Source organism: Euleptes europaea, chromosome 8, assembly GCF_029931775.1.
Source record: "Euleptes europaea isolate rEulEur1 chromosome 8, rEulEur1.hap1, whole genome shotgun sequence".
NCBI lineage: Eukaryota > Metazoa > Chordata > Lepidosauria > Squamata > Sphaerodactylidae > Euleptes > Euleptes europaea.
The window spans coordinates 37,999,300-38,017,159 of NC_079319.1; the positions used below are offsets into that span (position 1 = coordinate 37,999,300).

Genomic DNA, 17,860 nt, shown 5'->3' on the forward strand with positions numbered 1-17,860 from the left:
CATGGAAAATTTATAATATAAAAACCAATAAAATTTTCAAAAAAAAAAAGAAAAAGAAAATAACATCCCTTTAAAGTTTAAATGGCGGAAGTGCCGCCAACCAGCTGGGGGTGCTCTAAATAGTGAGTGATATACCTGTACATCGTCATTCCTGTTAAAAATAATAGCCCTTTTAAAGGGCACATGCGACATGGACAAGTTGGGGATATGCTTCCTCCTCTTTAGCCACTCGATTTCAGGAACAGTAACATATTTCTAGAAGCTAAAATGACTCAACTGAGGCTATCATACTTTGGTCATATTATGAGAAGAGTCACTGGAAAAGGCTAGGGAAAGTTGAAAAGGTTGAAATGCTAGGGCAGTGGTGGCGAACCTATGGCACGCGTGCAAAGGGGGCACTCAGAGCCCTCTCTGTGGGCACGCGTGCCGTCGCCCCAGCACAGTTTGCCTGAGTTCATTACTAAAAAGCCAGAGGGACGCGGGGCCGGGCTGCTCCCCTCTCCATGCACGCCTGAGGGCATTTCTCACATCACCCACCCCTCTGCCCAGCAGCCCAATGGGAGTACTTCCTCCCTCCCCTGTCACATGTGGCAGGGCGGCTCACATGCCGGGTGGCTCACATGCGGCGTGAGGGTGCAGCTTGGATGGCAGCCTGTTGAGTCTGTGGCGAAGGTGATTCCCGTGGTGGGGTTGGAGAGGAGCTAGGTTGGAGGGGAGCATAGCTTACAGCGTGGCATAGCTGGAGGGGAGCAGAGCACTCAGGCCAGAGGCTTTGCGGTGCCTCCCACCTTTCAGTGAAATCCCCTACTAAAAGAGGAACACCCACTTACCCACCATGTAATTAACCTGTGGAACTCCTTTCCACAGGATGTGGTGATGGCATCTAGCCTAGATGCCTTTAAGAGGGGATTGGACAAATTTCTGGAGGAAAAGTCCATCACGGGTTACTAGCCCTGATGGGTATGTGCTACCTCCTTATTATAGATGTGGGCCACTGTGAGATACAGGAGCTGGACTAGATAGGTCCAACGCATGTACAGCAGAGGTGAATCAAAGGTAGGAAATGCACTCAGATGCCTTTTTCAGAGCAGGCCAAAAGGTCTGCAAATTCAAAAGGAACCCCAGGTGAGAATCACTGCCGTAGATTGTTGATTCAGGGAATATCCATTTCTTTAGTGTTAACTAATAGTGTTAGCTATTTTTGGTATAGGGATAGATTTGTTATTGTGTTTTTCTTTTAAGACAAAAGATGTTAATGTAGGAGTTGTTTTTTCTAAACTAAAACCTCAGTATTCAGGTAAATTGCCGTGTTGGCACTTTGCGATAAATAAGTGGGCTTTGGGTTGCAGTTTGGGCACTCAGTCTCTAAAAGGTTCGCCATCACTGTGCTAGGGAAAGTTGAAAAGTTAAAAAGGTTGAAATGCTAGGGAAATGTTGAAAAGAGGAAGACCCAACATGAGATGAATTGACTCAATCAATGAAGCTACAGCCCTCAGTTTGCAAGACCTGAGCAAGGACAGGTAAGAATGGACACTCTACATATGCTACTTTGAATTGGAGGTTGTTGATTCATAGGGTCAACATGAGTTGGAAACGATGGCACTAAAGAACATTGGAATTGGGAAACTTGTCAGGGAGGTAGGAGCTATATCAAATATTTCTGATGTGATCCCCAAAATATCCCTCCCCTTGATTTTCTTGCTTCACATACAGTCTAATGAAGAATGCTGCTGAACTCTGAAGAAGTCTGCTTACTATTCTTCTTGTTTAAATTAGTCCTAATACAGGTACTAAGAGCCCTGTGGCACAGAGTGGTAAAGCTGCAGTACTGCAGTTGAAACTCTGCTCATGACCTGAGTTCAATCCCGAAGGAAGTTGGTTTCAGGTAGCTGGCTCAAGGTTGACTCAGCCTTCCATCCTTCCGAGGTCGGTAAAAGGAGTACCCAGCTTGCTGGGGGTAAAGGGAAGATAACTGAGGAAGGCACTGGCAAACCACCCAGTAAACAAAGTCTGCCTAGAAAACGTCGGGATGTGACGTTACCCCATGGGTTAGGAATGACCAGTGCTTGCACAGGGGACCTTTACCTTTAATACAGGTACTATATTATTGCAGCTTATTTATTTATAAAAAGCTAGCTTTGCTAAACCTATAATATACCTTATCAATATTGAAAGAAATTCTGGAGATCTTTCCAAAAGGTTTTTCATAATATAGATATATATATATATATATTGTTTCCTAAGACCTTACCAACAGATTCTGCTACTTCTTGTTCAAGAGTCTGAGAGGCAACGGATACATCCTCTGTTCTTTCTGGCAAGTTATCTCCTTGTAGCCTGGATAATTATAACACAAAGAAAAATGAGGTTATATATAAACATATGAAGCAGCCTCATACTGCATCACACTATTTTATTTATTTATTTAGAGTATTTTTTGCTCTCCTCTCTCTGATGCCAGACTCAAGGGGGGTTACAATGACAATAAAACAACTTACAATTAAAATCCATATATTTACATTTAAAATTATCCTAGACCTAGAACAGTAACATATAGAATATCAGTTTCAATAGACCTTTCCTTTTTGGACCCATATGTTAGATTTACCTCACAGGGAACAATCCACCATCTATTTTACCTATACATTAAAGCAGTGTTCCCCAAGGTTTTCAAGCCTTTGGATTTATGCCAAGAAGTGGTGGGTACAACCACAAAATGGCTACCACAGGAGGTGGAGTCAATCACAAAATGTCAGGGATTGTGGTTATACATAACTTTAATGGTAACTCTTCAATATGGCAGGCAGAAGATGTGTTTAACATGATGCCTTTTAAAATGAACATATTGTTTTACAGCCTTTTCTTGCATATACACCTTACTTTCAATTACTGTTACATTTTATCTCCATTTTTAATTTTAAAAATCACATTTGAAGGCATTTCCATGCAAATAGTTTTAAATTGTGTGTTATTTTCATTTTATAATATTTAGATGTGCTATGTTCAAATACATTTATCAAAGGGCTAAAGCAGATTACAGTAGCAGTAATGGTTGCTCATTATTGGAAGTGAGCTGGGCTGGGAGAAAAGTGCCTAACTTAACAGAGAGTATGGAGGAAGAGTCTAGCTCCTCTCATTAACTGACCTCTTTTTATGTTAAAAGCAGCCCACCCACCGACCCCATTTTACACACGGACAGGAAAGATGTACAAACATATAAAACTTTCTCTTTTAAATCTAGCTTGGTTTGTCCTTAATACCAGAAAGCCACCCTAAGCCTGGCCTTTGGGCCGGAGAGGGCGGGATAAAAGTGTAATGAAATAAATAAAGATATATATATTTGCACTTAGATTATATATATCTTTATTTGCTATTATATATATATATATATATATATATATATATATATATATATATATATATATATATATATATATATATATATATATGTGTGTGTGTGTGTGTGTGTGTGTGTGTGTGTGTGTGTGTGTGTGTGTGTGTGCAAAATCTTCCAGTTAACACCACATCTATCAAGTAATAAGAACATTGCATGGTTCTATACATTCCAAATTATAAGATATAATAACTGAACAAGTTGCAGACTATTTTGTATCACCTAGATGTGTTTAAAAGTCACTCAACCTATTTTTATTGCTAATTTGAATATTACAAATAAAATTAACACTGATTTGTGTGGGTTTTTTAAAGTTATAATTTACTGCTATTTCAGTTCAGGTTTTATTTCACCCTCTACACTCTTCATAAATTGCTTTGTTTCAAAATCCGATCTCTCATTAACTTTTGGAACAATGCAAACCTTTCAGTGACTTTCATTTCAATTGCAGCTTCCCAGTACACTTAATCCATAAATCATCTCCCTTTCCTGAAAAACAGCACTTGTTACAAGTTCAGTGATTTTTAAAAACCTTGAATCTGTTGTTAGATTTTTTTTCTCCTTTTCACATAATCCTATCTCCAAAAGGCAATAACATTTGGCTGAGCAGATTTCCACAAAGAATAAAAGAACAATCTTCCCATAAAGCCGTCAGAAAAACAATAAAACATATTCCCTGTTTCTAATGGCTTTCCCCACTGCAAATTTCCCTACAGAAACAGAGTTTTAGCCTCACTGTCCCTTTTTGGACATTAGGCTTGAATTCTCATGGAACTGTAAAGTATTCTCATGAATCTGGCACTGGTGAAAGACCTGATTTACTCAGGAATAATGTAAGCTAATTATTGGGCAGTAACAATTGCTTGGCAAAGGATGTAGATTAATGCTTGTGGGGGATTTGGCATAAGGATAGGAAGTTGTATCAGATGAGCTCACTGTTTGCTAGTTATCAAGATATGACATATGTGAATTAAAGGGTGAGAAAACAGAGCCAATTTTTAATCACATTTTTGAACCGCTTCTTTTACGGCCCTGAAATATTCAAAAGCAAGATTCCACAACTATTAGCAAAGTGAAAGCAAACCTGTAGCTTCTTGCTAAAAATCAAATTATGAAAATATGAGACGTATGAAAATATTTTGACATTCTGTCAATTGAAATTTTATATTAAAATATCTGATAATTAAAAGTATAAAATGCTTTTTAAAAGTATGATGTATTGCTAAAATGTCATAAATAGACATGTTCATAGGTGGCCTTCTCTCTATGGTGCTAAATTACTTGGCAGTAATTCGAGTAATATAAATATGGATGAATGATCAAAGACACATATGCTTGCAGTTTTTTCATCTATGAAATGCAAGAGGCTGTAGGTGGCATACATGTAGATTTTTGCCATCAAGCCTCCATTTTTGCTAGCCTCACTCTTTCTCCCTCCATCTTAAAGCCAGAACAGGCTTCTCTGCTAGATATGTGGGACCAAGAAGTGGCATTCCTCACTATTTCCACAGCAATGGGCAGAACGAGCTAGAGGACCAAGCCTGATGTCATCGTACCGACCAGGAAAGAACACATCAGGAGAGAAGGCAAGCCACTCCCGTTATCCGGCAAGGAGACTCCTTAATCAGCAACCCTTAAGTAATTAATCAAAGTATATTTTATGTATTTAAAATACTGATGTGCCGGTCTCTCTCCAAAGCATCTCAGGCCTTAATGTAGGTAACAGTATATATATAAAAAAATTATATATAAAACAAATGTTAAAAACAGATACAGCTTGAATATCCCTTAACCAGATATCCAAATACCGGAATGACCTGAAAACCGGATGTTTTGAGCGGATAGGAAGGCATTACTCACAGGCCCTCAGCAGTGTGCCAAGCCTCTCTCACCTTTGCTTTCTGATGGGCCAATGTACACAAAATTATTTAAAAATATTGTTTACAATTACATTCAGGCTATCTGCATAGTGTATATAAAACATAAATGAATTTAGACTTGTGTCCCATCCCCTAGACATCTCATTATGTATATGCAAATATTCCAAAATACGGAAAGATCCAAAATACAGAATACTTCTGGTCCTAATTCCAGATGAGGGATACTCAACCCGTACAAAAATGTTAAAGCCAGCCTAAAATCACCTTATGTATCCCATCCATGGATATTCCCCCTCTGCCTGGGGTCAGACTACCCCAAAAGCACTGTTTTGCAGCCTTAATGGAAAGCCATGCCTTGGACAAGGGTTGCGCTGACAGCAGATCCTGCTGGGAAGAAAACAGCTGCTACATGGGAACATTCAGGCAGTCTCAAGTTTGTGGGCACCAGAACTCTGGGAGATTATATCCATCTCAGACAGGCAGGCTGGGTAGATGGTAAACCAAAAGGACACCCAATCTATCCCTGGTGTCTAGCACAAGGAACACACAATTAATGCTGGCAGTACCCTGCACTGTGAGTCTAAAGAAGGAGAAAGATTCTCAGAAGACAACTGCACCCCCCTTCCCTAAGCTTGATGAAGGACCGCATACTCAACAAGGACCAACTATAACATGAATTATCCTGCTGTGCTGGCATTTCTGCCAAATAAGAACTATACCAGCATTAGCATTTCTAACCAAAATATTCTTAGTTCAGACTGACTCAGCGAGCACTGGTTTGAACGCCCTGCTCAAAACCCACTGCAGTGCATTAAATAAGACTGCCTTCATCATTTCTCATTTGAAAATACGACTAGGATTGTGAAACTCTATCCTCCATACTTGACTAATCCAGTGCCATATATGTTAACTCACCTTGCTGCCTCCTTGCTTTCCAAACCAGAACAATTTTTAAAAAACTCTTTTGCTTTTGAACTCAAGCGTTTGGCCCTACAATTAGTGGAGTCAGAATCTGTCCCCTAAACACACTTTGGCTTGCCTAGGGCTACCCCCACCTTGTGAATTTTAAGATAACTGGCTCTGGACATTCATTGTGTCCCTATCACTCTTTCAGGCTACAGCTAGGCTTGGCACCTATTGCTCCTGCCTATGAATTACTTTTTGGATAAACTGCTGCCTATCAGGACCACGCTTTGAGATCTGGACCTCTGCCTAGAAACTGCATGAATACCAGAAGTCCTTATTTTCCCCCTTTTGCTCTACCTCTATGGCCGTCACCTTCTTTAGTGAAACAATTTCCACAGGTTATGTGGGTGCTGGGAATATTTGTAATTTAACATATGCACAGGGGATTATTCCTACCTGACTGATATCATTGTGGTTTTTTAATTAATTAATCCCTTCTACAAGATATTTCTTATTGCACTTTACTCAGATTTGAGAATCCGACTACATTTCAGGGTTTGTGGACGAACTGTCACTTTGTCAGAAGATCGTGGCAGTGCTGCCCAGTGATGCTGGCACAGCTTTGCGCCAGTGTCTAGATGGCACACCTCTGTGCGCCGTCCTCCTGGGGGCATTCTGGGGGCATTCCCGGGCCGGTCCAGGGGAGGAGCCGTGTTTAGGTGGCCTCCTAAGCCCTTTCGGCCTGGGAATGCCCCCTTTGCCCTTACTTGTACTTACACCACCTTTTGAGGTGGCGTAGCTCCGTGGAACCCTATGGAGTGGTTCCATAAGGCTTGCAAGTAAGGGCAAGGTTTTGGCTTCAGTGTGGGGGGACAAAACCTACTTTGGAGGCAGTGAGGCTGCTCTGCCTCCAGCCACCGGCACAGCCCTCCCCTCAGGAATGGGCTGATAAGCTCTACTGAATCTATCTGTCTACGTAGTGCATTTTTACCCATTCTTCCACTATTCTCAAGGCATATATGGTTCCCCCTTCCCCATGTTATCCTAACAACAACCCTTTAAGAACATAAGAGTAGTCAGTATTCAGGGAGGGAATGCAGCATGGTATAGCTTGATCTCGTCAGATCTTGGAAGCTAAGCAAGATCAGTACTTGGATGGGAGACCTCCAAGAAAGACTCTGCAGAGGAAGGCAATGGCAAACCATCTCTGCTTCTCGCTTGCCTTGAAAACCCCGTGCTGGAATTGCCAGAAGTCAGCTGAGACTTTAAGCCACTTCACATACGCACATAGTCAGTATTAATACTTTTTTTTAGTTAAAAAGTCCTATGAAATATTTTCTATTTTAGAATGAGTAAAAAAGTTTCAGTACTGTGTAAAATTCCAATTTTTCCAATTGGAGTCCTCAGGGTTTTTTTCCTGAATGTTCCCAGCCTCCAAATCCCTACTGCTGAGTAACTGTAAGTATGAACTCATATGCACAGAAAACCAATGGAATTTCCTTTCAGCAACTGTGTCTATGTCAAAGCAAACATTAAACACTTGCAGACATTTGTCTTCTACAAGATTAGAACAATTACAAGACAATTGGAATATTTAATCACTAATTATATAATGAAACAGAAGGACAATTAAGACTGCAGTTATTCCCCTTTTACCCTTACAAAGAGAGCATTTTTTCTTGACAAACAATGTTTTGATTAGCATATCTGCTTTTTCAAGTGATGTTTCTGGATATACTCAGTGGGAAAATGTGGTCAACTAGGGAAATTCTATGCCCCATGAGATTTCTGGTTAAGCTGTGACATAAATCTCATGTCTTGGATTGTTTGTTTCCCATGACAAAGCAAGGACTTTGGACATAATGAGACCTAGCTGTTTCTTTCAAGAGGAAATTCACAGGGAGCTCACCACGAAATTGATTCCGCAGCATGGAATTCATAACGATAGTAGTCCTTGGTTTATTGTGCACATTTTTCATGTAGGCACAATTCAACAGTTATGCATACTTACATACTACTGAAACTGACAGGATTTAAGTGTCTGTTACTGTGTGTGGATGACCAGGTTTAGAGTCCAACACTAGCCATGTTTATTTGGAAATGAATCCACTAATCTCAATGGAACATTAAAGAAATGATGTTTTAAACATTTTTTTAAGTTTTCAAACAAGCACCTTGCTCTAGAAAATGGATGGACTGATAGGGATGCTAACGTTCATACATTTCAGACTATTACATAAGAATTCTGGGATTCTGGGAATCCTGTTTTCTTTTAGATCTTATTGTTTCTGGTCCTTTTCCACAGGCTTCTCCTTTAACCTTTCCTTCTCTCCACTGTGCAAATAGCCCATAATGTTTTTATGTGCCACTTGAAAGGGCAAGGTACAAATGATGGTTCATTACAGCAAGTTTTTTTTAGAATTACTTGGTTTAAAACAAATGCTCAATTTAATGAAGTCACAGAATCTCTTCACACTGAACGTATGATCTTCCTGTGGCTCTATGAAAGGCTGCTTTTCTTTGTAAAGTAAGAACTGTAGGGAAAACATCTCCATCAGTCAACAGCCAACACAACATTTGATGTACTTATATCTTATGTCGGGCTAAGGACTTGGCATGTCACCACAGCTGTCAGCTGTACCAGTGACTTTTTGCTCCTGCTTCACATCTAGTGAAGAGATCTAGATCTGGGCTGAATTTCTTCTTCTTCCTTGCAGGTATTTAGCCTGGGTGCAGCAAGAGGACTGAGTCTTTGATGCAGGTTTAAGGGCAGGAACCAAAGGGCTCTTAGCCCATGATTCACAGCCTGTGTCTCTGAGTGAGCTGACCGAGTGGATCCAGGACCAGCACAGAAGCTGGAGCTGTTCTTTTTCTTTGTGATTGCCTAAATTATATTTTTCTTTTCTTTCTTTCTTTTGTAAATGGCTGACTCATGGCAATTGCTTTGAGTACCCAGTGGGGAAGATAAAATATATTGTGTACATAACAAAAAAAGCAAAAGCAGAACAACCACAGGCAAGATAGGTCTTTTTACATACTTGGGGCACTGGAGAAAAATATTAACCGAAGGGGGTAAAAGGCCCTTAAAAACCCATCAGGTGGGTCTGGAAAATATTCAAGAATGGATGGAATCTTGAGAGCAGCTGAGAGGCAACTAAAGAGAAAGGGTAAGGGAAGCTGTGAAGAACTCTCCAGTTATGTCATGTATTTAGCTGCTTGGGTTGATGTTTATTTCTTTTATTTACTAAAAGAAAACCAACAGCAGTGTCTTTCACTGATTTCTTCAAAAGCTGTCCTGAATAGCTTTTCTAACATTTGTGTGTCAGGGATGTAAAGCTACTGCTTGATCCATATTTTTGAGTTTTAAATCTTACAAATTGAGAAATGTTTCCTCTAACAATGACTATGCCACATTATGATTGAATAAGCACAGCTATGTGTCTTTCTGGAGAACATGGCAATTTTATTCAATCAGCATCTCCAACCAGGCAGCCTTTGAAAAAGTGGCAACCTCAAATTAAAGTAGATGAATTATAAAAGGAGGGTGGGCACATGCCCAAATTTGGGCTTCATCTCACCACAGGCTGCTTTTGTTTACCAGCAGTTAACCTCTTCTGAAAGGAGCACAAAAGAACAGTCAGCAGCAACAATAAAAGGATGTAACTGGCAGAGTTGTACAAAATAAATAAAATTCTTGCTGATCTGCATTCTGTACCACTTACAAAAGTCTGAGTTGGCTCGCTTGGTCACCTAAGCCTGCTTCTCAAGAATGGGTTTTTGTTTAAAGAAAATCAAAGGACCTCTTAGTTGATTTGGCAGCATTATTCCCTGGCTCTCATACTACAAATGGAAAAATAGCTTTTAGCTGCCAAAGCCAGAAAGGCTTCATATTGATTAGATTCCTTCCAACAGGATAGGATTGTGAAGCATTACAAGTTAACTTAATGAAATCCCTAAGGACACCTATGCAACCATTTATACAGGTGTATATAGGCAGGTTCTGAGGCCATAAAAAGCCTAGATCCTCTAGTGAGAAGTCACAGAAATTCAGATAACTAATCAAAGGCAGAAAAAGTGGAAAACAGATCCCAGCTGTGAAGGTCATCAGAATTCAAAACAATTTGGTACACTGTTAGGGTGAATAGTGTAATGATCAAAAGCTAACTCTGAAACCCCAACCCCAAAATAGGTCAAATGGTAGTCTAGAAAATGATATAAGAATTTTCCATGCTAAAGGGGGAAACCACTCCAGCTCCCCAAAGGCTCCCTTCAGTTCAGTTCAGCTGAAAGCTCCACCCAAAACAGCAGGGGCTCTATCTAGCTAGGGTATCTCTCTGTCTTAATGCTAAACCAGAGCAATGGCTTCCTGTCCAGAATCTGGGATTGTTAAATTAAATTCTGAATGATGAAAGTGCAAGTCATAGATACAAACCAATCCAAACATAAGACGGGACACTATCTTCTGCTTCTCCTTAGTCATCTAGCCAGGCATTCTACAAATCATTTTGCAACACAATTTTTCCTTAGGGAAGCACAATATTGATTTGAAACTCTCAAAGCAAACAATTATTTTTGAGCCTCAATGCCTACTATTTACCTGGCACACCTTGCACAGATGTTCAGTGTGACCTTGGCTTGTGGCTCAGCAGTATGTGTACTTCGAGTCTGGTTAAATTTGCTCCCTGAAGAAATTACACTGGTCACCCCTTCCATTCTTAAATCATCGAGATCCTCTGCAAGGAAAAAAGCAAACACACCACTAAGAAAATATTAGCAGCAATAACAGCACACACCAAGTATCAGAGAAATACAAGCAGTAAAGTCACTATAGAATTTGAAAAGAACAACGAAAATGAGTTGCAGGAATAAACATTTACTTAACACACACATATACATTAATATGTAAACTAATGTATGGTCACAGTTCAGTCCTTTTACACAGGTTGTGCCCTTGTTCTTTACAGTGAAGAATGAGTACCCTAATATTTGGTTTCTCTGGTATCTTTAAGGGGTTATCTGTATGTAATGGGTTTGAGGCAAAGGGCTGGATCAGAGCCTTCCTTCAGAGCAAAGAACCTTCTTCTTGTGGGATAAGTATGTTCTGCTGGATTATGAATGGATTAACAGGCTTCAACTCAGGAAACAGTGGGGATTAGAGCAGCACGCTCTGATCACAGTGGATGTATCCATTTTAGGATTCAGAATGCTGCCGCATTCTAGCCAACTCCTCCATTCCCCCAGCCCTTCAGTTCCATTAGTACAGGGAGGAAGGAATTGCAGGCAAGCTCACTGCAGTTAACAGCTTGAACTAACTGGACTCTTTTCAGAGATCTGAAATGAGCAAGCTGCATACCTGGGCTGTTACAGGGCTGAATGTCCTGCTTTAGAGCCTGGAAGTGCCTCTCGTTGGGAGTGCTACTCCATGACTAAGTGCACAGAGGCACACCTGGCTTGGAGTAATAAGGACTTCTTTCATGCATAATGAACTTTGGTGTAAGACCTGAGTCTGGTCAGTTTGCAAGATGATGATGTATTTTGGAAGTTGGGACATTTTTGCCTTATGTCTGCTGTCAGATAAGAAATGGTAATCTTTATCATATTCTTATCTTCTTCTTCGTCTGTATTGTCTACTCAGACTGGCAGCTGCTCTCCAGTTTCAGACTGTCACGTCACCTACGCCAGATTCTTTAACCGGAGATGCCAGAGTTGGAACCATGGGGTCTTCTGCATACAAAGCAGAGGCTCATCCACTGAGCCACAGTCCCTTCCCAAATAGGATTGTTCTTTTATATATCCAAAGTTAGGTCAGTGGCTATGCTGGTGCCTCTACATATTCACATTCATTCATGACTATTAATATCCAGGCTGGTTGCACATGTGCAACCTTGTACATACCTCAGCACACACAGCTTCTTTAGTGTGAGGCAACAATAAGGATCGTTGGCAGTTTTCTCAATTACCAGCATGGTATTCATAACATCGCTTGCCAATCAAAGTTAGGAGAACGTGATAAGGTAAATACATATGGGCAGGGGAAAACAATTGGTTTTAGATAACCCAAAGGACAATCTACCCTAAAAACTGACACTGCTCTGCTGGTATATTTTCCTACTGTGGTTCTTAGGGGGAAGGAGTATTTAGGGAACTTTCTTCAAAAATTACATGCAGATTCTCCATATTCAAGCTATTATCTTCTCATCCTTTTGGATTTATAATAGTTTGTCCTGCCCACGCTACCAAAACATTACAAGAGGAAAATATGACCAGTCAGAAGAACCTATAGATATTGTTTGTGCTTTTCAAGACAGATGGTCACCTCTGTATCAATCAGCCTGACAGTTTAAACATTAGTATTTGGACATGTCATAAATTTAAAGTGATGGCCTGTTTCCTGATATATCAGCCAATTGTTAAAAAAATAACACGGAGAGTTCCATATCAAACACTACAAACTCATCCTTTTGCTGTTCCCAAGCCAAGAGTGGGATCACACCTTTGTATTTCAAAGCAATCTGATTTAACTGCTCTCAGCATGAATCACGTTCATGCTGATTGGCTTATACTACTCAGGGGGTCAGTGATCAAGTTTCCTATAAAGCTAGCCTATAACCATTTGACACAAGTTTTTCCACGCATGGCCCAACAGTAACATCAAGACCAGTAATGGGCTAGGGACCATTTTGCTGCATACCCTACCTGCTGCTTTGGTACTTATGCTGATTTGAAGATATTGTAAGTTGCCTGCCTTCGCATCTGTCAGTGTATGTTTGGAAACTAGTTTTATTATTTTATTTGCACCTGCTTATTCCTGTCTTATGATTAAGCCTGAACCTTTTCTTTAATCTTTTCAATAAAGCCTGTTGCTTTTATTGGTGTGTTCTACAGTGTGTAACAGTCCAAACCCAGTTGTGGTCAAAGTATCAGAAGGGGATTTATTCCAGGGTTCCGGGTCTGAGGACAGGGTAATCAAATCTTCCTTGCAAGGATGTGGTGGGCTGGAAACCCCAGTCTTTGACAGTGCTGTTACAAAAACAGTCCTTCTATATATTCTGCAAACATCCCTGTTTTGTAAATCATTTTCCCCATAAAATATAGCCAAACTACTGATGTTCAGCAGGAGATGATTCTTCACATATTTCTTCAATAACACTTCATTGTAAAAGGAGTGTATGTGTGGGAGGGAGGGGGGATTAAACTCAGAGACTCCATTTTAAAGAACCAGAGCTTATGAACAAACACTGAAATACTGAATTCATTAATTTTAGTATACATTTGACCTAACCGCTTTTTAATTTTTTTCAGACAGATGGCCATATAGCTTTGATGTGTTTACATAGAGTAAATTAAATTTTGCCTTAGCCTTGAATGTCACACCATATTTCTTCATATCCTCATGGTTTATGCAACTGGTTTCTTAATGGAGTCAAGCTTTGCTAGTTTGCCAAGTAATCTACCGGAAAAGTGTACAATTTCCATTCTAAAAATAGTAAGCTAGGGCAAATAATGAAATAATCTAACAATAACCACGTGTAAGCTTACCAGTAAATTATACTGAAAAACAGGGAAAGATTTCACATTACTGAACTTGTACAAAGGATATTAGGGTCCTTTGAAGGAGGACTCATTGGGGCCAGGCCTAGCAGTAACCTCTAGGAGACGTGATAGTACATGACGCACCAGGAACTGGCTGCCTGTTACTCTTCAACAGCAGCCATCCCATGAAAGCCAGTGCAGTGCAGCGCTTAAGAGTTTCACATCAAGATCTGGGAAACCCAGGTTTGAATCACCACCACTCTACCCTGTAAGTTCACTGGGTGACCTTACGCCAGTTACATATTCTTAGCCTCACCTAGCTCACAGGGTTGCTGTGAGAATAAAATGGAGAGGAGAATGATATAAGCTGTCAAGAAAGGTGGAATATAAATGAAGTAAATAAGTAATAAATATTGCTGAAAATGGGGAAGCAGATAAAAGGAAGATTGGTGGGTGGGTAGAAAGGAGAGAAGGAAGCAGGGAAAGGTGAGAATATGGGGATTGACAGGAGGTGGGAAAGAGGAAATAGGGTGGGTAAGGGGATACGGGGGAAATGAAGTGTGACCCATACATCCTTGTGGGTTTCGCCCAACAGCTGGCACCACACAACTGGGCCACAATTTTTCTAGGTAGAGGTTTCTGGGGGAAGGAAGGTGGGAAGGCTTTCAGGGAACAGAAAGAGGAAATAGTGGAGAAGGGGGAATAACATACCCCCTTGCAAGTCCTCGTGTGTTTTCTGCATGTTATTGTGTATCAGCAAGTTGAAATGGATACATATGCAAGTTAAAAATAAATAAAAGGAATCAGGAGAATTAAAATTTAACATTACAAGAGTTAATTTGGAGTAGCACCAAGAACACAGAAAAATGAAAGAAGTTTATATACCCATTTTATAGAGTTTTGTAATAATGACATTCTAATAGTCTAAATGGCAGGATCAGAATGCCCTTTTATTAGAACCCACAAAATAAACACTGAGGAAGCAAACAAAAAGGAAGAGCGGTGTCTTTTCAGGACATGATAATGAAATGCCTAATTTGAACGTTGTTTGTTAAAATGGAATTCAGAAGGTGTTGCAGACTTGGATGCACCATCTCCCCATCCTCTTTTCTGTACTGAACATCCAGTATGAACAAGGGTTCTGGAATCTCAAAAGCCTGACTACTACTATGTTGTTACTGGAATTTCTGTATGAACCAACAGGGCTACCAACTTTATCTATCAGGTTTCTCATTCTGCTTAGATCAGTGGGTGATATCTTACCACTGATCAGCAAACTTCCTTGAGCACAAAGAGCCTTTAACCAAAACAGCTCTTCTACCAACAGAAAATACTCTTTCTTGGAGGAAGTCTCCTCAAAAAATACAATCCAATGACAGTATAATGTGCTCCCCACACGTTACAACCATAAATTGCAGACAAAGAAAATATTCATTGCTTTAAAAAAATACATTATTCCTTTCTTTCTCATAAGACTGCATTTACAAATTCATTACCTATATAATTACACCATATTCTAACTTTTTAAAAAAGGTCTTCCAGGACTGGCATTACAAGAAACAATAAAAAAATAACACTTGTACTTGAATGTCTTGATTTTCTTAAAGAAATCCTACACTTCAAAATACATTCTGTCTTATATGCCATGCGTATAAAAATTATGAAGACTCTTTTAGCATTCTCCAACATATTTTGCTTATCTGAAATTACATGAATACATAAAAGAAAACACATTAGTGCCCTCAAGTGGCAACAACCTATTGCTGAAACACTGCTACACAAAAATGTTACGCTATAGAATCCTTAACATACTTGTACCAGCCCTTAAGATAAGTATGTATGTGAACAGATATAATCAGAAGCAGGCTAGTAAGGATCTTCCAGCTCCGTATACATTAGCGATACTGGCTGCATACTAAATAGCCATAGTTGCTACATATTTGTTGCAACTTTGCTCATTCCAGCAATTACTCTATATTTCCCATTAGTTAGCTTCTCCAATAAAATTACAAGGTCAAAACACCTCACTTTAGGGAAGCTTTTACAAACACAATCGTCCATTGGAAACAAAGACTGGTAGCCAAGGTACGTTTCTTCTTTCTCTTTGTTAATGGGCCTTTAAGGTAGAAAAGAAGGCAGAGCTGTATTTCCAAATAATATTTCTATACCAACTATATTGCAAATCTCCCCTTCAAAGATGGGCTATGAACACAGGGTACTGTCAGTACCACCATTTACACTGGGCTAAATACCTTCCAGACTTAGGGCAATCTGTGCCAGCAGAGCTCCAGGCTGCATTCAAAAAGTCAAGAACCAGCCTCTTTTTTTGTTGGTGATGAGAACAAGCCTCTAAAAGGTCTGGCGCTTATATGTTCCATTCCCACTCTCCTTCTCTTGCATATATGATACAAATTGGTGGTTTTCCAGTTCGATGAATCTTCGTTTTGAATCAGAAAATAACAACTCAGGTCTCTTGCTTGCCTTTTGTGTGTGTGTGTGTGTGTGAAGTCACAGCTGACTTACGGTGACACACAAGTTCTTGGGAGTTAGAAGTTCTTGGGAGAGGTGTGTAATTAATAGAGTTGAGTCCCTTGGCCTTTCCCTTGCTATGCTTAAGAATACGAATTACGAGGCAGCATCAAGGATGACCAGGATGAAGGTATTTTAGCTGGATCGTGCCAGTACGCTAACTCTGGCAAGTTGTATTTCAGCATTAGGGATTCCTCTCCTTGACCCTTCCCTCATGTTTGAAATTCCTCACAACACCTTGCCACGGGAGTGCTTTTATGCTCACCAGATTGAATGTCCTGCCAACTGCAGAAATAAGATGACAAATTGCTAAAACTCAATTTTCCGAATATTTCTGTGATTGTGTATGGTGTAATACAGACTGTAGACTATGTTTTGCTATTTTGTGATCAATAGCCTGTCCCCAGAGCTCTCTGGATTAGGCCTATTTTGTCTAGATATCAGTTCCCTCTTGGGGTGGTATCATTATTATTAGCTGATCTTGATTCAGAAACAACCTGAGCTGTTGCTAAATATCTGACAATAGTGATAAGAACATAAGAACATCACCCTAAAACTTTTTGATGATGAGAAACCTTTTGATGTTTGTGGAACTCCCTGCCCCAGGATGTGGTGATGGCTGCCAACTTGGATGGCTTTAAGAGGGGAGTTGACAGATTCATGGAGGAAAGGGGTATTCATGGCTATTAATTAGAATGGATACTAGTCATGCTGCATACCTATTCTCTCCAGGATCAGAGGAGCATGCCTATTATCTTAGGTGCTGTGGAACACAGGCAGGATGGTGCTGCTGCAGTCGTCTTGTTTGGGGGCTTCCTAGAGGCACCTGGTTGGCCACTGTGTGAACAGACTGCTGGACTTGATGGGCCTTGGTCTGATCCAGCTGGGCCTTTCTTATGTTCTTAACTGTATAGACCCATAGTTACATGTTGTTTTTTAAGTGCCGCAGATTTTATGAGGTATATGTATTTTATTGGCCTGGGTTTTTTTTGTTTTGTTTTTTGCCTTGTCATATTAGACTGGTTTGTCAGTTTTGATCTGTTGTGATGTATTGGTTTTATGCTTAAGACCTTTGGTCATACAAGTTTAATAATAAAAGGTGACACTGTAGGCTTTTCAAGGCAAGAGAGGTTCGGAGGTGGTTTGCTATAGCCTGCCTCTGTGTCTACAAACTGGGATTTGTAGGAACAGACATGGAGCAACAGCTGCAGCTCTTCTTACAGTGCAACCCTGTGCAGAGTTACTCCGGTCTAAGCCTATTGAACCAAACTGGATTGATGAGAGTAACTCTGCATAGGATTGCACTGTTAATGTTCTTATATGGCACAGAATTTTCATTTATGACAACAGCAAGCATCACAGGTTCTGATCCTACAATCACTGTCTCCCTTTAACATATCTTAGGAGCACTGACTCTTGTGCTTTATTCATTCTGTCTTCATATATTCTATATCTATCCCTCAACTCCCATGTTTCCTTTATTCTGCCAGAGGACAATCACATTCCCATTAAGGTAACTGAAAACTATTTGTTTGTCTTCAGAAGTATGGTTATTTTTTATTTTACTTCACATTTTCTCTTAATAACCTACCTTCATCTTCTGATAATATTTACTAGG

General features: G+C 40.0%; 1 protein-coding gene across 1 annotated transcript in view; it reads right to left on the bottom strand.

Moving 5' to 3' along the window:
• The window catches only part of C8H8orf34 (chromosome 8 C8orf34 homolog), a 97,734-nt gene that overhangs the window by 39,185 nt on the left and 40,689 nt on the right, over window positions 1-17,860 (bottom strand). Inside the window, 2 exon segments of the mRNA XM_056854905.1 lie at window positions 2,252-2,337; window positions 10,778-10,913. Of these exon segments, the coding sequence (XP_056710883.1) occupies window positions 2,252-2,337; window positions 10,778-10,913 (222 nt within the window).